A 21,462-nucleotide genomic window follows, 5' to 3' on the forward strand; every position below is an offset into this window, starting at 1 on the left:
ATATATTAATAATTTACTATATTTATTTTTTCCTGAAATTTACTGCATTTATAAAAATATTGTGATTGTTTTATTTAGAAAAAATATATGATTTGTATATCAAAAAAGCAAAAACTTGTATGAGACGGTCTCACGGATCGTATTTGTGATACGGATCTCTTATTTGAGTTATCCATGAAAAAGTATTATTTTTTATGCTAAAATTTTGAGAGAAAAACAAAGCATAAATGTTTTAAGGTGTGTTTTCTTGCCTAAATCATTCCTTATTCCATATTTCCAGGAAGTAAGATGAAATGAAATTTTAAGTTACAGACCAAAGTATAAGTTCGCCTTTAATTCTTGAGGAATTTAAGCTACAAAATTATTCTTTTTTTTACAGTTTTTCCATTCCAACAGTTTGCATAAACAAGAAACGTCGATGCCTAAAGTTGCATGAAAATCTTTCCACTGTTTTGTTAATATCAATCAAGGGAACCCCTACCCTTCTCTTTCAATGCATTCTATTCCCTCAGAGGCTTGTTGTTCCTGTTTTTCAATAGAATGGCCACCTCCCCTGTTCTTGCTTGGAAAAACTTGGCTGTATAAACCACACTCGCCGATCATTTGGATGCCTTCGTCTCCCGATCAGATAAGATATTGTTCATATCCTCAAAATATGGCCAGCTCTTCTGCATTTTCATCTCACTTTTACTTTCCTGTCGAAACAGAAATAGCAGACAAAGTTTACAGAGAGATTTTCTTGGCATGTAAAGCTTCAATTGTGGATAATTCATCTAAAGAAAAGAAAAAAAGTAAACCTCGTATTTCTGAACTAAAGACGCCCACAAAGATTTACACTGTCCTGGACTTCGAGTAAATCCATCAGACAAGAGATTTGAAGATATCTCTTCCCAAAGAGCCATTCGCCCCCTGAGGACTTGGAACCTGCTGTGAAGTTCCCCACGAAATTTGATAATTTTCTTCACCTCTTCGGGTTTCCATTTGTTTCTTTTTGTGGTCGTAGTGGTTCTTAGACTAGAATTTGGCAGGCCAGAATCGAGTTTAATGCTTTTCTGTTGGGCTTTTTCTTTTTGTTCCTCTTCTGGAAGCAAATCTCCGTTCCCTTTGGATTGATTGAGAACTGATGAGGTTAAAAATGACTTCCAGAAATCTTCAGACTCGTCAGCACTGGGAGCACTCACAGGCAAGTCAGAATCAGACATCATTTCGTCTTCGTGAGGAACTATCTCGTTATCAACTGCAAAGAAAAGGAACTATCTCATTATTAACTGCCCAAAAATAAAAACATTTCCAAAAGTTTAGGCAATCAAATCAAATTTCATAATGTTGCATTTGCGTTGAAGGATTTGAATTTGAGAAAAGGATTTGTGGAAAGGATTTCAAATGACTTAACTTTTGTATGAATTTTAAATCCATTATATTATTAGTTAATAAACAAGTTAAAAATATTACATGAAAATTTCAAATTCATGTATTTCACGAGTCGGATGAATTTAGATCAAGGATTTGAAATTCTTTCATTTTGAAATTCTCTCATCCAAATGCACCCTAAAAGGTTTTGATAAATCTAGTTCCACAAGTATGCTTACTAGCTTCCAATAACTATAAAATAGAATCAAGCATTACCAAAAAATGTAACTAAAGGAAATATTGTAAACCATATAATCCAACACCATGTTTCGATTTTTGTACCACATAGGCAATCACATCTTGCAACAAGGGGAACTGTTTCTTTCCAACGTGTATTAAGTAATATTTGTTCGATAAATTATGCGATACTTCTAATTATCAGTTTTATATCCATTTATTTTTAACACCATAATAACACTTTATACCATTGAATTTCAACTCCCACACCTTCCTTCTAACCACCTATTATGTTTAATGCACAGTGATTCACAGATAACAGGCCTAACCACAGAAGTTCGTAATGAATAAGCAAGTATTTGGTCTACAACTTTGAAACCGGAATGTTGTTGAACAAAGAAGCGGTAAGCAAGAACAAGATATTACCTTCCAATTCTAATTCTGTGGTGTTTCTCGCAATTGCAAGGCCATTTCCATCTTCCTCAAGTAAATCAATAGGTTGTCTCTTATTTATCTGCCCATCGACCGATTTTCTCAAAGTTGAAATCTCAGAATTAATATGCCTCTTCCCAGATAGTTTTGCATTGATCTCATCAGCTACAACTGCAACTGGATTTTCAAAAGCAATTGCAATGACTTCAGGTCTTTTGCTGCTGTACTTCCTCACAATTTTTCTCAAACCTTCAGAAACTATTCTTTCCATGTGGGCCAGAGGGCAATTTACAGGACAGCTCAACAGTGCAGCATGCGCCGCTTTATGAAGTGCGTCTAAGAGTTTTCCTTTGTCAAGCCATAAGCATCGTGTAGTAATTCTTATTTTTCCTTTTAAAGCCTTCTCGACTGAATCATCCGTAGCTTGAGGGCGCAAAATTTCCATACTACATAACAGACAAAAAATTATTAACGTGCACAAACAAAGTCGACAAAGTCGTGTTTTTCTCCCCACAAAAGAAAGGCACACCTGACCACTATAATACCATCAAAAGCTATTCTCATTCTTTCGTCAATGCACAGTTCAGCTGCTGTACCAAATGCTTTGTCACCATCATTGTACATCAACTGCATGATCAAAGTTAGACAGCAGAATGTTTTGATTTCTTCAAATACAAGAGCATGTAGGTGCCCTGACATATACGAGAGAAATGGAGAGATATGTTTTGATTTCTTCAAATATAAGAGCATGTAGGTGCCCTGACATAGACGAGAGAGATGGAGAGAGAGAAAGAGAGAGAAACCTGCAGATTCTGTTTACCCAGGGAAGAAAAGCCGTTTGACAGGACCCTTCTACTCCTCAAATGTGACACACCCAGCATTTCCCCGTTCTTTATAACCTGAAAGGACAAAGAAAGTGAAAAAGGCACCCAGTAGAGGAAATCCAGAGAGAAATTTAAAACGCTTTGATCAAATGATGATGATTGTTTACTGATAATAGGGAAATAATGAGGCCACTCCATAAAATTAAGCCAGAGAATTTGGAAAGTTTACGGGGAAAAAAATTCTACAAGGAGAAGAGAAATTTTAACTGAAATAGATTGCTTACTGCAGTATGCCGAATGCCAGTTGACTTTGCCAGCAGTTCATGTTCTTTCAAGAATAAGAGTTCTCCATGAATGGGTAGAAAGTGTTGCGGCTTAACAATTTTTAGCACTTCTTCCTTAAAAATGAATCATATTAAATTCCACAAAAAGTGAAATGAATAACATAGTTGAACCCACAATAGGTAAAATTTCATCAATTTCGCAAATTATGGGAAAAAACAGAATTAGAAAATAATTATTACAAGAATTAGCCAAAATTACCCTAAAGTAATCTGGTTTATCATGTGATGACAATTTCTAGTCTATTCCTAAAAATCTTGGAACGGATATGCAAATTATAGAACGAAAAGGTAAAACAAAAGTCTCAGGGATGAAGAACATCCACTGATCTACTTTTTAAAATCCCAAGACCAAAAATATGGCCAGATCTCCGCATGGAATCAATATTATAGAGTTCTCCTACTTTGTTTCTTCAAGTAAAACTAAATCAACGACAGCATTTCATTTGTTTGACTAGAAAATGCAAAGGTGAATAATCAGAATAACATGCAAACAGAAAGGAGAATAACTGTGCCCTCTGTGGTTCTAACAGCATAATAATCATTATAGCCATGTTATGAGAATTGAGACCGGGATGTTCAAGAATAGCTTTCGAACTTATCAGAGTTAAAACACAATCCTGCAGGCATCATCACGGCGAAAAATAGAAATTCAAAAGAGATTCTGGTAAAGAAATGAAAACCATACCAGTTCTTCACGATAGGCATGACCAGATGTATGCAGCATCTCATTTTTTCCTATCACTATTGTCGATCCAATTTCAGATACACGATTCAGCATTTTCATTACTCTTGTCTCATTACCTGGGATTACCTATAATAACAGGGTTTATTAAGCAGTGTCTGGAAAAATGCTAAAACAAAAAATAAACTGTACAAGGTTCAAAATATTAAAAAATGGCAATTTGTATAAGTTGGTTCTCCTACACTGTCTTCACATAAGTAACGCTATATGTATCAGTTGCACTAGTTTCATTCACAGATGAATGACGTCTCGTGGATAGTTGATGCTAAAAGCACAGAAATACAAGTGTGCTAGCATAACAAAGCATCTGATAACAATATTAGAAGCATTTTTCTGTTTTTCTTCCTTAGGTTTTCACTGGGGATCGAAACCCCCTCTAAAAATTTGTGAAACAATATAAATGAATGATGCAATCGATTTGCAAACCACACATGCTCATTCACACAAACTCGCTGTATCATCCTTAGAACCATAATAATACAATCTAACTAGACACCACACCAATTGCTTCTACATTAAGTGAATTGCAATATCCCCAGTGTCAAAACACCGCTCTTTTATTCAATAGGATCCCACATCGTTTTCACAAATATTCAATAGGATCCCACTTCGTTTTCAGAATATTCAAATTTTTAAGCTTCTTTAACTTGTCCACACTGGTTGTCTCAAAAAATCCCTTACTCAAGAACCAAATTCTGTTGTGTCCAAACCATCTTCTTATTTTCTTCACTTTGGTCATGCTGACAGGTTATTTATTGTATAACAAAACGTTATTACATTTGCGAGTATAAACCCAAAATATGAAGACTATTGACAAGACAGAGTCATTACCTTCGCAGAATATAAAATCAAGTCGTCTTTGTTCAACTTGAGAGAATGACTACTTCCATATGATGCAAGATTCAGTGCAGCACGTGGTTCAGCCTGAAGAATATTAAATCATACACTAGTCTCAACAATATGGACTGAAGCATAGTAAATAACAAAAGCATAATGTCTGCAGTAACCCACTTGAGAACCAGTTGTGACAATTAGCAAGTCCTTTGGGGCATAAGCATCAATATCTTCCACTTTCACCTGCACACGAAAGTTATCTTAGGAGACGTTGGGGAAATGACAATACAATGAGAACAAGATCATAATTGTCAACTTGGGGCAGAAGAATCATTCTCGCCCTTTATTTACATGTGTCTAAATGTGATTTTTCAGATCTGCCGAACTTCACGTTTTCTATCCAAAAATTAACATCCAATTTCAGGGTCGGGTGAGAATACGGAGAAGGGAAGACCCAAAAAAACACTGAATAACTAATTTGTTCATGATACCACATCAACATTTTAATAAAACTTTGAGCAAGTGATATCATGTATGCCAATTGCAGTTGATTGTCGTTCCACCTCACTTTGCAACAATTATTAACACAATTTAGTGTTGAAAACTCAACAAAACCAGTTACACAAAGCTCGAACTTTCTCACTCCATAAATTGTAAATGGAGCAAAAAAAAATTATGATTCAAAATATCTCATACCAATATAAGGAGAAAAAAAATCAATCAAACGTTCATCATAGAGCAAATAACATGCCAAGAATGCTGGCACATGTTTAAGGTTTAGACATGTTATCACGTCTTGGGCCCATTGAGGAGGAACAGTAAGAAAGACTCTGGCGTAATCAACTATTAGCGACTACTTGGTACACTCAAAATTGCAATAATTTAATCCATCAATGCAATTTCCGAAACAGATTCAAGAGATAATTTCATTGATGTCATGTCATTTTAGTAATTTTAAGTCAATGACATATCAGTTCATACTTGTGCTATTTCTCACAGTAAAAAAAGAAAACTAAAATATATACCATAGATCCACCTAAAATCCAATTTGGAAGAAATATTTGTAAGCCACAATTAGTGAAAAAACAATTACCAAAGTTGACGGATGGATGGGTGCATTTTTCCATCTCTCCATGTTTAAGGTTTAGACATGTTATCACGTCTTAGGCCCATTGAGGAGTAACAGCAAGAAAGACTCTAGCATAATCGACTATTAACAACTACTTGGTGAACTCAAAATTGCAATAATTTTAATTCAACAATGCAATTCCCGAAACAGATTAAAAAGCTAATTTGATCGATGTCATGTCATTTTAGTCATTTTAAGTCAATGGCATATTAGTTCATACTTATGCTCTAGGTTATGTCACATAGTGAAAAAAGAAAACAAAGTACATACCATAGATCCCCCTAAAATCCAATTTGAAAGAGATATTTGTAAACCACAATTAATGTAAAAGCCAGTACCAAAGTTGATGGATCGATGGGTGCCTTTCCATCTCTCCATGCAGCATCCAGGTATGTCCTCAAGGACATACCAACAAACACCTAAAATATGGATAATCGAGTCATCTCCATGAACTTTTCAGAGTGGTGCAAAGGAAGAAGCATTAAAAAAATTTGGTGCATACCAGCTTTCGGCCAGTTAAATCAGCTGCTGCTTTTACACTTCCTAAGCGGTGAATATTTGATGCAAACTGAGTGGTTATTACCCTTCCTGTGGCGGATGAAATATGCCTCAATAATGAATTTGCCACAACTGTCTCGCTAAGTGTCCTTCCAGGAGACAGTACATTTGTTGAATCACTCATCATCTGCAGAACAGAATATGGATAATGAATTGCATTTCATGTCATTTTTTAAAAGAAATATGTTGGTGGCTTGGTGCATCACTATACCAATGTATGAACCAATGCGTAAGTTTCCAACCTAGCACTTTCAAACCAATTATCCCGACAAATGATAGAAACTACCCATAGTAGTCAAGCATGGGACCAAGTTTGAGAATCATAACCAGGTTCAGAGGTGGTACACTACCCAATGCTCTCAACGTCAAAACAACATCAAATGTATTTTTCTCCCATTTCCTGGTTTTGCTTTCCTAGTTCCAATTAGGTCATATCATCCTAAGTAAGACATTACAGCAAAACCCTGACCTTGCAATACTTTTGCTCAAACTTTTACATTTCCGCTTTAGTTATGTATCACCATTTAAGGAAATTCAAGTGTCTTTTAAAGTTGAGAAATAAAAAAATAATTAGCAACAGAATTCCAGGACTGCAATTTTGGCCACATAAAGTCAAATACTGTAGAAAATATCAGAAACCTGAGTGACAATTCAAATAGTGCAAAAGTAAAAAAACATGCTTATGAAGATAATATTTGCTCTTTGATCAGCTTTTTTTTTCCTGTTTGAGGCAACAACAGTATTTTGAAAATTCTCCAGTGCACAAAAGGCCGGGAATTGAGGTAGGCAAGAATGGACTCTGGAAAAAAAAACATATCCATGGCTTGATGCACCCAAAAATTAAGTCCATATTACCTGATCATATACTAATCTATGTCGGCTACAAAAAATTTATTGTCATACGTCATTCAACATTTCAAGGAGCAATCTCCATTAATAAGCCTAAGATTCAAATATTTGGTTAACTTTGTTAGCCAAACACCAAAATCAATGGTACAGATCTGAGTCAAAAACTAAAAATACAGACTTCATCTATGCATGTATGTGATAACGGTGGAACGGTATCCAACTCAGCCTCCAATTGGCTTGTTTTGACATATTTACTTCTTCTCGAGCGGTATATTTAAATTTTAATTGTATCTTAAGGTCTCCAAATTAAACTAATACTTTACACGCAAATACGATCATTTAACTAATTTTAGACAAAATATGCTCGTTGTCTAACAACGGGAATCTTTTTCTGGCAATCAAAAGATATTCTTTGCCCAAAATAAAGATCTCTGCTCATTCAATATACAAAGATCTGTTGACTCTGAATTGAGTTCTTTTATACATATTAAACAGGAAATGATTAGACATCGGGTGGATCAAGTGCTCACCAAAGTTACTCCTTCCTTTGAGAGCTCTTCTAATGCCACACGATCAAAAACTTTCCCATCCAATGGAGATTCATCTATCTGTCAATTGTAAAATTAATGTTAAATAATGTAAAAATTAGAAACAAATAAGAATAAGGAAAATAATCACAAAAAAAAAAATAGAAAAAAAACAAACAATCACCTTCCAATCTCCCGTATGAAGAATAGTACCATCAGCACAGCGGAAAACCAATCCAGAACAATCAGGAATTGAGTGTGTGACTGTAATTGGTTCGACTTCAAATGGTCCAGCAACAAATCTTCTTCGCGTCTTGAAAACCTTTAGCCTGGATGGAACCAAAATCCCAAACTCCTTTAGACGCTTTTTGATAAGCTGCATGGACGAGAAGGACAATTAAAAATCAGATAAACATGTGCAGGTTTTGTATAAGTGGAACACTTGGAATTTATTAATTATCCTTGACGAATCAATAATAATCCATGAAATACCCCAAGGAAGATTAAAACAGAGTTTTGGTCCTAAGATAACTTTCTAGAAGATATAAGGTAATTTCTGAAATTTTCTAAGTAAAAGAAACAAATATCAAGACAGAAGTGTTGGAGTGAGCATTGCCATTGTTCTACCCCATATCCTATTTTGACAACAAGGGGGTTATTGTTGATTCAAATCAATCCCACTTAGCCATCTATCTAATCATTGCAATTAATGATAGATTAAGGATACAGTTAATCATGTCAACATGGGATTCCGTTAATGTGAAACAAGAACTGAAAAATCCATTGACACATAAAACCATAATAATAACAAACCTCCATCGTGAAGGACGAAGCAAATATTGGTGTGTGAGCATCCAAAGCTGGGATGACCTGCAAACGAAGACATCATTATACAAGGGTTTTGCGAAAAAGTGCACAAGAGAACAAGACAAGCATCTCAATGCCAGCAGACATTTGGCGCGTCTTACATCATTCTCAAAGGCTACTTCGGCACGATGTTCATATCATAAACCTTTGCCCAGTCATAAACTGAGAAATTAAAACCACATACCATTCCTCTGCCTTGAAAGACAAAGAATAATAAAGAGAGAAAATAAGTGACGGTGACAAACATTGCAAGTCTCTCAATAGCATAATATATATTCAATACATGTTATCTATTGAATAATGAACAGGATAGTATCCAAATAGGCTGATAATGTACAAGCCTAACAAATGATGACGAGTCAGCAAAGCAAGTGTTTTAAACTAAACATACAGCAAATGGATGTACACCACTGCAGGAACAGCTAAATGTGATGACCAGCAAAAGAAAAATAACTGGTTTTCGGAGTTTAATCGGGATTTTATTCAGACAAAATCAAACTTTTTCACTCGCAATCACATGTAAAACTCTATGGATAAATCATCCATTGAATACTAAAATTCAGAATTTCAAATGTGAAAAATATTATGAATACCACATTTCGAGAGGCAGAATAGAAACTTTACCCAAGGCAATGCACCAATGTGATCTTCATGCCCATGTGTAATTACTACTGCTTCAATTTTGTGACTCCATTTTTTAATAAAAGTGGTATCAGGAATAATCTTCTGGACACCAAGCTCATCATAGCTGGAATCATGAACATGATTAAGATATATCATATAATTTGATCAAAATAGAACTAAGTGAAAACGAAAAAGATAAAATATGTGCATCTGGCAGTAGAGAGTTCCAGTATCTGCCATTTTCTGACGTATTGGAATTTGTCTCATTTAATTGTTTCACTCTGCGAAAATAGAAGAACACCAGTTTTCCTATTCTTAAACAACAAGGATCGTGAAGGAGCGAGACTGAGACAGAAAAATTCCTCACGCAACAAGCATCAGCGTCAAGAATGTTGATCACTGAAGATGATGAATATCCAGGTACTTCTGTAATATGGGAACTTACTCTGGGAACATTACACCAGCATCAATCAAAATATAACGATCATAATTTCCAACAAGCATGCAATTCATCCCAATTTCTCCAAGACCGCCTATTGGTAGTATACGTAAAGGAGGTCCATCAGATCCTTCATAAAATTGCTCCATCTTGCGTTGAACAGAATCCTCCATACTCTTTCCAGGTCCTTCTGTTCTCCCTGACCTTCCCCCATGTGCTTTGGAGTTACGGACACCTGAAAAAAGCATGATTATTTCATCAGATAGTAAACTATGACTCAATTACAATGTGGATAATAGTATTGAGTCAAAATTTCTAAATTATCCAAGATGCCAAGACAAATAGCAAATGCTCGGTATTTGACGTGAAAAGAAAGTGATTCCCAAATTACAAGATAGATTAATAATGACAAACATATGCCAGCACCACATCAATCAATATGTCAATCAACTCATTCCCCTTTCTTGATAAAGGGTACAGTAGCACATAAAAAAAAGGAGCTTTGGGCCAACCACTTTTCCAATACTATCCCATTACAACGTCGAATCACATATCACCAAGTAAAATGCGTCCATACAGTATTTGTCAAGGATAACACGGAATTTCAAAAATTAAAATTAAAAAAAAAAACAAATACTTTGACGATTTTTATCAGCATACGCTTTATAGAAGGAGCTGATTCACAGCAAGATATGGAGCTTCTTCCGGGTTTTGCTTGATACCATAAAAGCTTGTGGGGACATACTGGAATTACACCCAAAGAAGCCATTCCTAAACAATACAATTATACAATCACGTGTACTTATGAAAGTATCTGGAGCCTCTAAATTCAGAAAGAATGAGAGATGGGGCAGCAAAATCCAAACCCCTGAACTTCAAAATGCTAGAGTGCCCGCAGGGTTTAAGCGATTTGTGATGCGGGAAGAATAAGCTAATATCCGTTGCTTATCAACAAAATAAAAAGGGAGAGGAAAAAAGAAAAAATACTGGAAAATGAACCTTGCAAATGACGTCATATGTCGCTTCTTACGCAATGAGCGTTTTTAAAGAAAAATTAAAGGGGTGATTAAAAAAAGGCAAAACTTGTGTGAGACGCTCTCACGGATCATATTTGTGAGACGGGTCTCTTATTTGGGTCATTCATGAAAAAGTATTATATTTTATGCTAAAAGTATTACTTTTTATTGTGAATATGGGTATGATTGACCCGTCTCACAGATTAAAATCCGTGAGACGGTCTCACATGAGACCCACTCAAAAAAAAGTGAAATTTGCGTAAAAGGCACTGAAAAATATTAATAGGCACTTGACCTCAACATTTTTTAAATACAAAAAATTGTCTCATGGATCTATGAGTCCATTTTGCGACATGGATCTTCGATCCGACTTAATCAAAGAAAATTATTATTTTTAATGTCAAAATAATTATTTTTACTACAAAAGTATCACTTTTTATTAGTTAAGTTATGAAAAAATATTATTGTAATATATGTTGATTTGAGTTAAAAAAAATTTTATGTCAAAACTATTGTTTTTTATTGTATCATGGATCAAATCGATCAGTCTTATGAATATAAATTTGTGAAATAGTTAGCACAAAATATTTAGTTGTTTTTAAAATACATGTCCATGTGTCCTAAAAAGTGTAGCTTTTAATTCATGTGCTCTAGTTACATAAGACAATATATATTTCATATTTTATACTTCTAAATAAATATACAAGAAATCAATTTTTAAAAATACATTTTTTTTATTTCTTATATTAGATTGTATTTGTAACATAAATTTTTTTAAAAAAATTAAACTTTGTTTACTAAAACATTTAATCAATAAGTATGTCTATCGCGAAATGATCTCACGAATCTATTTTCGTAAGACAAGTTAATATGATCAATGCTTAAAGTGAAAATTAATACTTTTAGCATAAGAACTAATATGTTTTCATGAATCGATTTGAGTTAGAGATTTGTCTCACAAAATTGATATGTAAACATATCACATGTTGTGTTAATATGTAGTCTTTCGTGAACCCCAATATCTTTCAAGATATTTTTTTATTGGGGATAAGAGTTTTACAATTTCATTAATTTTAAAAAAAATTAGAGTTTTTTTAATGGCAAAAACTTGTGTGAGACGGTCTCACGGGTCGAATTTGTGAGACGGATCTCTTATTTGGGTCATCCATGAAACAGTATTACTTTTTATTGTGAATATGGGTAGGGTTGACCCTTCTCACAGATTAAGATCCGTGAGACGGTCTCACATGAGACCCACTCTAAATATTGCAAAAACTTGTGTGAGACGGTCTCACGGGTAATATTTTGTGAGACTGATCTTTTATTTGGGTCATCCATGAAAACGTATTAATTTTTATGCTAAGAGTTTTACTTTTTATTGTGAATATCGGTAGGACTAATCCGTTTCACAGATAAAGATTCGTGAGACCGTTTCACAAGAGATCTACTCCATAAACATTACATATGACTTGTATCACGAATAAATATTTGTGAGACTTTCTAGACTTTCTCTTTAATTTATTTTTATTATTTTAGCATATAAAAAATTATTATTACTTTTCCCGGTCATGTTTTAAAAAAAGAAAATAACAATAACAATAATAATAATAATAATAATAATAATAATTGGGAAATTGGTAATGTGAAATAATTTTTTGATATATTATTTATCTGAACCTCTATTAAACCCTAACTTCAATTCACCGCCCCCAGCTATCCGTCGCGAACGATAATCCTGCGGTGATAGAGAGGGAGATGGCTCTGTACGTATTGTACGAGTCGGCTTCCGGATATGGGCTGTTCTTGGCTCATGGGATTGATGAAATTGGGCAGAATACGGAGGGAGTTAGGAGCTCTGTATCGGACCTGAACCGGTTCGGGAAGGTTGTTAAGCTGGCCGCTTTTAGCCCTTATGATTCTGCGCTTGATGCTCTGAACCAATGTAACGCAATCTCTGAAGGTAAAAAGGCTTTGGTTGCTTTCATTTTTTGGAGGGTTCTCATTGCTTGTGAGGAATCGTGTGATTTTTTTGTGTGGTTAATGCGTGATGTAAGCATATTCGCATCCAAAGAATTCAAGGAGCTAGCGGGCAACATAAATTTTAGAGGGTTTTGGAAATAAGTAGGAGGGAATGGAGTGTTGTGCATTAGAACCTATGGGCTGTCGACTTCCTGCTCCTTTTTAGTGATTTTTTTTTTGTGCAAAAAACAGCACGCGTGCCTGAATTTTTTTATTTGTTGTTCTCTGGGAAGTAGGGAGGTTTTTTGTTTTTATTTTAGAGTGCGATTGCTGAAGTATACAATAATACTGTTTGTTTGCTGTTTACGTGAGTTCAGGGCAAATGACTGATGAGCTGAGGAATTTTTTGGAGCTTACCCTTCCAAAAGTCAAGGAGGGTAAGAAGCCAAAGTTCAGCTTAGGAGTGGCTGAGCCAAAGCTTGGGTCAAATATTTATGAAGTAACTAAGATTCCGTGCCAAAGCAATGAGTTTATTCTTGAGATTGTTCGGGGTGTGCGATTACATTTTGATCGATTTATTGAGAACCTTAAGGTTAGTCAATATCAAATCCTTTTTCTTGATTTGAATACTTTGTTGTGTATTGAAAAAAGCATGTATTTGATTTATCTTTAATCCTTCTAAATATGAATAGCCGGGTGATCTGGAAAAAGCACAACTTGGACTGGGCCATAGTTACAGCAGAGCAAAGGTGAAGTTCAATGTGAATCGTGTGGACAATATGGTTATTCAGGCTATCTTTCTCCTTGATACTCTTGATAAAGATATAAATTCCTTCTCCATGAGAGCAAGGTCAGTTTTGAACTTGGCTAGTTTGGGTTTGTTTGTATTATGTTAATTATATACTGTAGGCCTTGCCTGTACTGGCTTGGATGGTTATTAGTTGATCAGCGGTCCTTTTTAGTTTTTTTATGTTTGCACTTAGTAACATACAGACGGATGATTAAATCTGGGACATATTTCTTCTTTTTCCTGCAGAGAATGGTACTCGTGGCATTTTCCTGAATTAGCAAAGATTGTGAATGACAACTTTCTGTATGCCAAAGTCGCAAAATATGTGGAGAATAAATCACAGTTATCTGAGGGCAACTTATCAGACCTGACAGACATAGTTGGGGATGAAGATAAAGCAAAGGAGATCATAGAGGCTGCCAAAGCATCCATGGGTACAGTTTTCGATTGCACTTGGTCTTTGAATGCATGCTGTATCTAATACTGATCTGCTTCCTTTATTTTTTCAGGACAGGATTTGTCCCAAATAGACTTGATTAATGTCAAGCAATTTGCTCAAAGGGTGATTGACCTTGCTGAGTACAGGAAAAAGCTGTACGATTATCTGGTTTCCAAAATGAATGACATAGCACCTAATTTGGCTGCTCTTATTGGTGAAGTTGTAGGTGCACGTTTGATTTCCCATGCTGGTAGTCTCACAAACTTGGCAAAATGCCCTTCTTCCACTCTTCAAATTCTTGGCGCTGAGAAGGCTCTCTTTAGGTAGTTTCACATTGGCTGCATGTGTGTCGATTCATCGTTTTCATTCTTTGCTTAAACAGTTTTGATGTCTATTATAATTAGGTGAATTTTTTGTTTCAATTTTTCATTTCCTGGCTTTACCTGACAATTTATACAGAGCGTTGAAAACTCGTGGGAACACTCCAAAGTATGGTCTTATATTCCATTCTTCCTTTATTGGTCGTGCATCTGCTCGGAACAAAGGCCGAATGGCTCGTTATCTTGCAAACAAGTGCTCTATTGCTTCTCGTATTGACTGTTTCCTAGGCAAGTTAATTTTTTTCTTTACACATCGATTGATTTGAACTGGTCTTGTGCATGCCATCGGGCTGTTGATGAACTGAGTCATATTGTTATGATGCAGAGAAAAGTACCACTGCTTTTGGAGAAAAACTTCGTGAACAAGTCGAAGAGCGTCTAGACTTTTATGATAAAGGGGTTGCTCCTCGTAAAAACATTGATGTGATGAAATCTGCGATCACAACTGTTGAGAGCAAAGGTTTGGACGCATCTGAATCTGTTCTGCTTCTCTATGTAAAGATAATATCTCGCAAATGAAGTGTCAATTTATTGCATGGATAAGCGTCTATAGGCCTTCAGTTTCTGAATGGTTCTAGATGCTTGCTTATGAGAAAGTGAACTTAAACATAAAAAGGAAGGAGTAATGGCCTAATTTGGTGGCGCATATCTGTGCTTCTGCGGCTTAGGAAATGTCTTGTGTTTGCTTTAATCTTTATTTTTCCCTATATATGCTCATAAACCCTTTTTCATCTGTGCAATCTTTCATAGAGGATGAGCCTGCAGCTTTTATGAATGGAGATGCCAAAGACAAGCCTAAAACTGAAAAGAAGAAAAAGGAGAAACAAAAGACGGAACAAGATGAACGGGAGGAAAAGAATGATGCAAATGGAGGAGACGGGACTGCAAAAAAGAAGAAAAAGAAGAGGAAAGATGAGATGGAGGTTGATGCTGCTGTAGCTGTTGACGAAGGAAAAAGGAAGAAAAAGAAGAAGTCGAGAAATGATATGAGCGAATGAACTTTGGTAAGATCTTCGTCGTTTGGAAACTTATATTTACCTGTGACCCCATTTTATGTAATGTCGTTTCCGCTTTTGCCATGGAATTTTGAGTTTATGTATCGTGGTTGCTACTTGGTAGGACTTTTTATTTCGTGTATGTTATTTGGTAATATCATATATAATTTTGCCTTGAAGTTGTTTTTCAAAATCATTGACTGTTTAAACTATATTCAGAAATAATTTCAAAACAATAAAATGTCTCTTATCTAGTTTTTGGAATTTGAAAGAATATTTGAATATTATTTATTTTAAATGAGTCAAGTAATTGTGTACATATAGTGGAAGACGATTCAAATTCTCCATCTTCAACTACAAAACTGGCCGGAAAAGCCCACCAAAATCTCTATACGTTGACACGATGAAGAAAGTAGGGCGAACTTTATTAATTGTGTAGTTTTCTTATTTATTAATTGTAATATGATTTTGTCATTGGAACTATTAATATCAATAATATAAAGAAACAAATCAATATATTGTTGATAAATAAATAATTGACAAGCTTCTGAAATTCTAATGAAGGAGATAGGTAAGAAATAATTGTGATCATAAATGAGTTCAAGGATTTAACAATTCCACATGATATATAAAATATTCGTAATTAAAATTAAATTTGTTTCTTGTGACTGAAAAATTTGTGATTACCACTTATTTTTACATTAACTTTAGCAATGAAAAATATATTTTCGGATAAGATTTACGATCAAGTTGGTAAAGAAACAGAGTAGGAACACTACCAACCGCCGTTGTTTTGATTATTATATTTCGACAAAATGGTACAGTTTTGCAATCTTGACATATTTTCAGTTCAAATCAAATTCAAGCTTTCAAGGACAAAAATCTACAACTAGAAAATCAGATCATGGTCACACGAGTCACTGTTGTAAATGAATTGAGTCTATTTATAAACTTTTCGAATCAACTGAAATATTTTATTTGTATTCAAATTCGAGCCAAATTCAAACATGTTCGAACTTTTTGTTGAACCGAAATCGAGTCCAAATTATAACGTCAGGTAGGTCTCACTAGACTTGATATTTATTAATATATTAAAAATATATATTAAATATATAGATTTCGAGTCTTTCAAATAAACCGAGTTCAAATGTATCTATTTCGAGCCAAATTTGAACCTTAAAATTTTCAACATATAGGCTTGTTTATAAACCTAAAACCAACCTTAAAATTGTCAAAAGTTAGATCCCAATACTTTGGTAAAAAGTTATACCCAACATCTGTGAGGTCAAATCAATTTGTCAACCAGGATACATATTTAAGTTCAGAAACGACTACAAACCATTGTTCATTTAGACCAATATCCAAACATGTGAGAAAAACACCAAAAACCAAAGTCAACAAACCTAGATGTCGTCTACGGCAAGTTTTGAATCAAGAAGAGAGAACTCCTGGAAGAAAGCCTTGAAGTGTTCATAAGAATGCTTTACATCATCAACTGCACACATTTCTCTAATGCTATGCATCGACAGTTGCGGGGCTCCGACATCAACGGTGCGGATGCCAACACCACTTGCCAAAATGGGACCAATTGTCGAACCACATGGCATATCGTTCTTGACCACAAAATCCTGGATCAAAAGAGTCTTATATAAGAGCTATGAACGTGTCGATCAGTTTGTTGGCAGAAGTATGGACGACAACTTTGGTTTTTCCAATATGAAGAAACAAGTTTTGAACACATGTTTAAACATTGGACCGCGTCCATCTATCCAAGTGCATTGTTCGAGAGAGATACAGGCATGAGGACTACTGGACTTGATCCGATGTAGAATTATTCAAAACAAGTGAACATTCAACCACCATCATAATTGTAAATTAGCACATATTATTCTCAATTTTTTTGCCCATAACTGCCTAGGAAATATCAAAGAAACTAGAATTATTTAAGGATATATGATCTGTAAAACCTGAACAGGAAGTTTGTGCTTGTTAGCTATCTCCCGAAATGTGAAGGAAGTTATTGCATTAGTTGCATATCTTTGGTTTGCATTGTGTTTGATGACAAGCCCGCCATGCATCTTGGGCTGATGATTTTCTTCGTGTTTGTCCTGATTAAAAAAAATGAAGTAATGTCGAAATACAAAGAACATGTATGCCTACTTTGAAATAAAGCAAAGTGAGTACGTACCATGTAATTCGGGTGCAAGGCATGAGCCATGTCAGCCGATACTAAGAAACTCTTTTGAATAGCTATTGGTAGAAACTTTTTAAGAAACACATTGAAAAAACAATTATCAGCCAATAAGAACAGTGACAGGAAAAAAAATGTACAACAAAATTTCAAGCAAACCATAGGGAATCAGGAATTGCAGAAGATAAAATTAGCAATGTAAAAAAACTATTCAGTGCCAACGAAAATCCAATCAAGCCGAAAAAGTAAAGTCTAAAAACTAGAAAAGCAGTAATGTATTTCTACCTTTGTATCTGAGTTGAAGGAACTAGTTATTCGAGATAAAGCATCGAGCATGACTGGGGATCCAGCTCCTTGTGCTGAATTAGAACCAACCTCCTCGTGATCAAACAAGGCCACCATTCTCACTCCAGTCTCATTTTCAAGACTGCTTTCGGAGGATGAAGTATCTATGAGAGCCTAAAACAAAAATCCAAAAAAAAAAAAAAGCAAACAAACTAATATAAACAGATGGCCACTTTTTCAAAACTGCAGTTCCTTGTTGAAATGGAAGCTTAGACAGCAAAAGACAATACAATAACTTATTGTGATTCAGTTTATCAGATACATTCGCTATAACATGGCCAATTAATTAATACAATGCTGGAATAATTTGTTCCTTGGAATAAATTTAGTTGACACTCGTGCTAGTGTCATACTTATCACAGGCCTTTTTTGATCGAAAATATCAGCATGATGTGATATACAACAGAATCAACAATTTATTCAAGTCAACATGTGAGCATGACACAAATACCTTCAGCGAACAAAATGACATGCAGAGGTTATCAAGCCTTCCGGAGAAAATAAATTCCTTGAGTGCACCAGCAATTGTACTTTGTTGAGTATCACAAGCTTGCAACTCAAAATCACATATATCATCTGGTTCACAACCAGCCTGAGCAGCAATCAGCTAAAGTATAGGGGTTGAAGAAACAAAACACCATGATCAAAGCATATTCAAGATGTCTTTAATAAATATAGATTGGGAATAACCACAATATATAAGAATTTGAACTTCTGCCGTGATATTCAGTTGATGAAGAGGCAAAATGAATTTACAATCAAACAAGACATGATCAGATGAGAACCTGTAAAAGAGGGAGATGATGCTTCGGGCCGCCAGAATTAGTTCCTTCCTCAAACTTCTTCCCAACAAATGATCCAGTTTCAACAGAACCATTTTCAGCTGTTGGTTTGTTCAGCTCAGCCTGAATTAAGGATATCATATGTAAGAGAAACATATCAAGATGAAACAAAGTAGCAACTTTTCAATATAACACAATTTTCCATCAGGCCTGTGTCATATCTTGCCAGATAAACAAAGGAATAGCGATACTGAGGTAAAAACGAACAGCAATACTGAGGTAAAAACGAAGGAGCGATAAGTAATGCAACGGCTTAAAAAATTTTAACCAAAATTTATAAGTGGGTATCATGCCCTGATATATCGATTCCCCGTGTCATGTTGACATTTCTTCTTTATATGATCTCTTTCTGCACATTTATCAGCCTGAGACTTAAGTCCATGCAGGCTTATTTTACACCTATCAAGATAAGAGGTCAAACAAAGAATTTCCAACAACCACAATTGATTTATATTTTCTCATTATGCCAACAAGTTTACATCAGCAATCATAATGATTACATTTCAATTCTTTGAGAAAGTATCGACTGCAACTCCCTATTCATCACAAGGAAAACTAGCTCCAAGAGAACAATGACAGGTCATTTTCCAGCTTTATCCTTCTCACGTATTCAATGATGTTGATCCCTTGATGACTTGTTTAATTTCAGTGGTGCTAAAACGGAAAAGCAGCATCCTTACACCATGACCTCCTGTTCATTATTTAGAATGTAATCATCTGACAACTAGTAACTCTCTTGATAGTGTAACCTGATATTTACTAAATCTTCCATATGATGGTAGTCGAGAGGGTTATCATACTAGCAAATATTGTAATATGATGTTCCACATCAGGAGGAAATGGTCATAAGACATAGATAAAGAGGTCGCAGACAAAAACGCAACGAGAGATGGCTAATTACATCTTTCATCTGAATCACAAAAAGTATCTAATTTTTAAGCCATCTAGAAAATTACCTTAACCGATGTGGCCAAAATTGGAGCTAAATGACTCTGAGTGTTCACCTTGAATCCATCATTAACACCCCTATCTTACAAAGGAAACATAATAAGAAAATGTATTCACACGCCAAAAACAATCAAATGTAAATCTTTCCTGCTGAAGCACCTGTCCAAGTGAATCGCCAGAGTCGGGATTCGCATAATGGGCTCCTCAATTCTGACAAGCTGGTGAGTGTATGTTTCTGAACCATCTTTTTGCTTTCTAATTATTACTCTTCCGGCAATAGACAAGTCACGATCAAACCATGTATGCCATAAACCACCTCCATAAGTCTGCACACCAACTTCCAAGAACCCACCTTTTGATACCTGAAACGAACGTGATTCAAAATTTTACAGCTTTAAATATGACCCTTAAGACTGAACAAGAGACATATAAATGCAAATCAGACAATATAAGAATGTAAATACCTTGGAGATCGGTTTCAATTTTAAGCAAGGACTATCAGTGTGAGCACCGATGATATAAATTCCATTTCCAGACACGTATCTATACCACAAAATCAATTATTGTCATCCACTCAATCCATGTAAGCGTTTATATTACATGCAATTTGCTAATTCACAGATGGCCAAAATTGACTTGACGCAATATTATTGTGATGATTAGAGTGATTTGATAATCAACCGGGACTTGGAGTATGCAGAGAAGAAATCAAACTAGTTTGGTAGTTGGTATTAAGCTTCGTATAATGACTGGGAAAAAATTGATATCACCAAAACAATATTTTAAAGCTCTCAATGTCAAATGTCAATGTTGATATCAATTAATCTATACTGGAGGAAAAGGTCAATAGCAACACTTCCACAGCTTATACCAAAAGTAACTTAGGATAATTAAATTAAAATATAATTGTAGGAAAGATGCATCATTGACATACAACAATAAAGGGAAAAATCGTATGGAATAATAAAATGCATACTTTTTACCAATCGCAAAGGCAACGATAGTCGAATAATTCCTGGTGAAAAAATATTTCTTTCCAGCTTGTAATTCCCATTCCTCCCTCTCTGATACTTGCTCATACCCTGCACTTCTCAATCTCTTCTTTGATTCGTCTAATGAATAAATTTACAATAAAAACACCTCATTAATTACAAGAGAACAAATCATCCATGAGTAAAAACAATATATTTACAAGTCCAAATCCTATTTAAGAAACAAAAACTATTAAAATCATGTGTTTCAACTTTTAAAAAACGGTCATCATATTCCAAAATATGACTAATATGACTAATGAGTAAAAACAAGATTCACCCAACACAGCCAGAACCAATCAACTCCAAAATTTTTAATATGAGAAAATCTTGTCGAATATATTCGCCTTCTGAGATTTAAAAAGCAAATCTTGGGCAATCACAGCATCTAATTCATATATTTTTTGGGTTTTGGATAAAAAATAGAAATGATCTCGAAGATCGAACATATTACCGACGGCATGAAAAGCTGTAGGGGAAGCATTCAAGAACTCCACAAGATCGTGTGCTACTGATTTCTCCATTCTCTTTAGATTTGGCTCAGCTCAACTTTCCTAGTGTGTGCTCCACAAAGAAAGGAGAATATGTTGCGAACTTGCGGCAGGGTTGCTAGTATTCCTTTCATAAAAACAAAAGAAAATCCGAAGCTGGCAATTTGCCAAGCAGTGTGCCGAAATGGCATATTAAAAATTAATTAATTTTAAACTCTAAAAAATGCACTAATATATGTTTCCGATTTTTTAAATAAATTACTAAAGCTATAGAAAAAA

General features: G+C 34.9%; 3 protein-coding genes across 6 annotated transcripts; 1 reads left to right on the forward strand and 2 right to left on the reverse strand.

The window, feature by feature from the left end:
* Positions 1-299: 299 nt before the first annotated feature.
* LOC140956946 (ribonuclease J) lies at positions 300-10,762 on the reverse strand. Of its 3 annotated transcripts, XM_073413926.1 has the most exons (18): positions 10,623-10,762; positions 10,394-10,527; positions 9,763-9,991; positions 9,318-9,441; positions 8,640-8,696; positions 8,011-8,202; positions 7,830-7,907; positions 6,395-6,577; positions 6,231-6,311; positions 4,941-5,006; positions 4,761-4,853; positions 3,873-3,998; positions 3,128-3,241; positions 2,823-2,918; positions 2,549-2,646; positions 2,014-2,465; positions 798-1,237; positions 300-695 (listed from the first exon to the last, which is right to left on the reverse strand). In XM_073413926.1, exons 3-18 carry the CDS (start codon positions 9,927-9,929, stop codon positions 600-602), a joined length of 2,463 nt encoding a protein of 820 aa, XP_073270027.1. In that variant the 5' UTR covers positions 9,930-9,991; positions 10,394-10,527; positions 10,623-10,762; the 3' UTR covers positions 300-599. The 3 variants fall into 3 exon arrangements, with proteins under 3 accessions (XP_073270027.1, XP_073270026.1, XP_073270028.1); XM_073413925.1 differs by having other exon boundaries at positions 10,417-10,716; XM_073413927.1 differs by lacking the exons at positions 10,394-10,527; positions 10,623-10,762 and having other exon boundaries at positions 9,332-9,441.
* Positions 10,763-12,443: 1,681 nt separating this feature from the next.
* On the forward strand, positions 12,444-15,514 carry LOC140957567 (nucleolar protein 56-like). Of its 2 annotated transcripts, none has more exons than XM_073414879.1 (8): positions 12,444-12,732; positions 13,109-13,323; positions 13,424-13,581; positions 13,768-13,955; positions 14,031-14,283; positions 14,420-14,568; positions 14,666-14,800; positions 15,091-15,514. In XM_073414879.1, the coding sequence occupies exons 1-8, from the start codon at positions 12,528-12,530 to the stop codon at positions 15,336-15,338; spliced, it is 1,551 nt and encodes a 516-aa protein (XP_073270980.1). In that variant the 5' UTR covers positions 12,444-12,527; the 3' UTR covers positions 15,339-15,514. The 2 variants fall into 2 exon arrangements, with proteins under 2 accessions (XP_073270980.1, XP_073270981.1); XM_073414880.1 differs by having other exon boundaries at positions 14,894-15,157.
* A 1,032-nt stretch (positions 15,515-16,546) lies between these two features.
* On the reverse strand, positions 16,547-21,358 carry LOC140956611 (probable aspartyl aminopeptidase). The gene is made up of 11 exons (XM_073413424.1): positions 21,147-21,358; positions 20,638-20,773; positions 20,126-20,204; positions 19,821-20,023; positions 19,670-19,739; positions 18,657-18,776; positions 18,323-18,478; positions 17,812-17,985; positions 17,524-17,598; positions 17,303-17,443; positions 16,547-16,963 (listed from the first exon to the last, which is right to left on the reverse strand). The coding sequence occupies exons 1-11, from the start codon at positions 21,214-21,216 to the stop codon at positions 16,739-16,741; spliced, it is 1,449 nt and encodes a 482-aa protein (XP_073269525.1). The 5' UTR covers positions 21,217-21,358; the 3' UTR covers positions 16,547-16,738.
* Positions 21,359-21,462: the final 104 nt, after the last annotated feature.

This window comes from Primulina huaijiensis, chromosome 14, assembly GCF_012295235.1.
Source record: "Primulina huaijiensis isolate GDHJ02 chromosome 14, ASM1229523v2, whole genome shotgun sequence".
Classification (NCBI taxonomy): domain Eukaryota; kingdom Viridiplantae; phylum Streptophyta; class Magnoliopsida; order Lamiales; family Gesneriaceae; genus Primulina; species Primulina huaijiensis.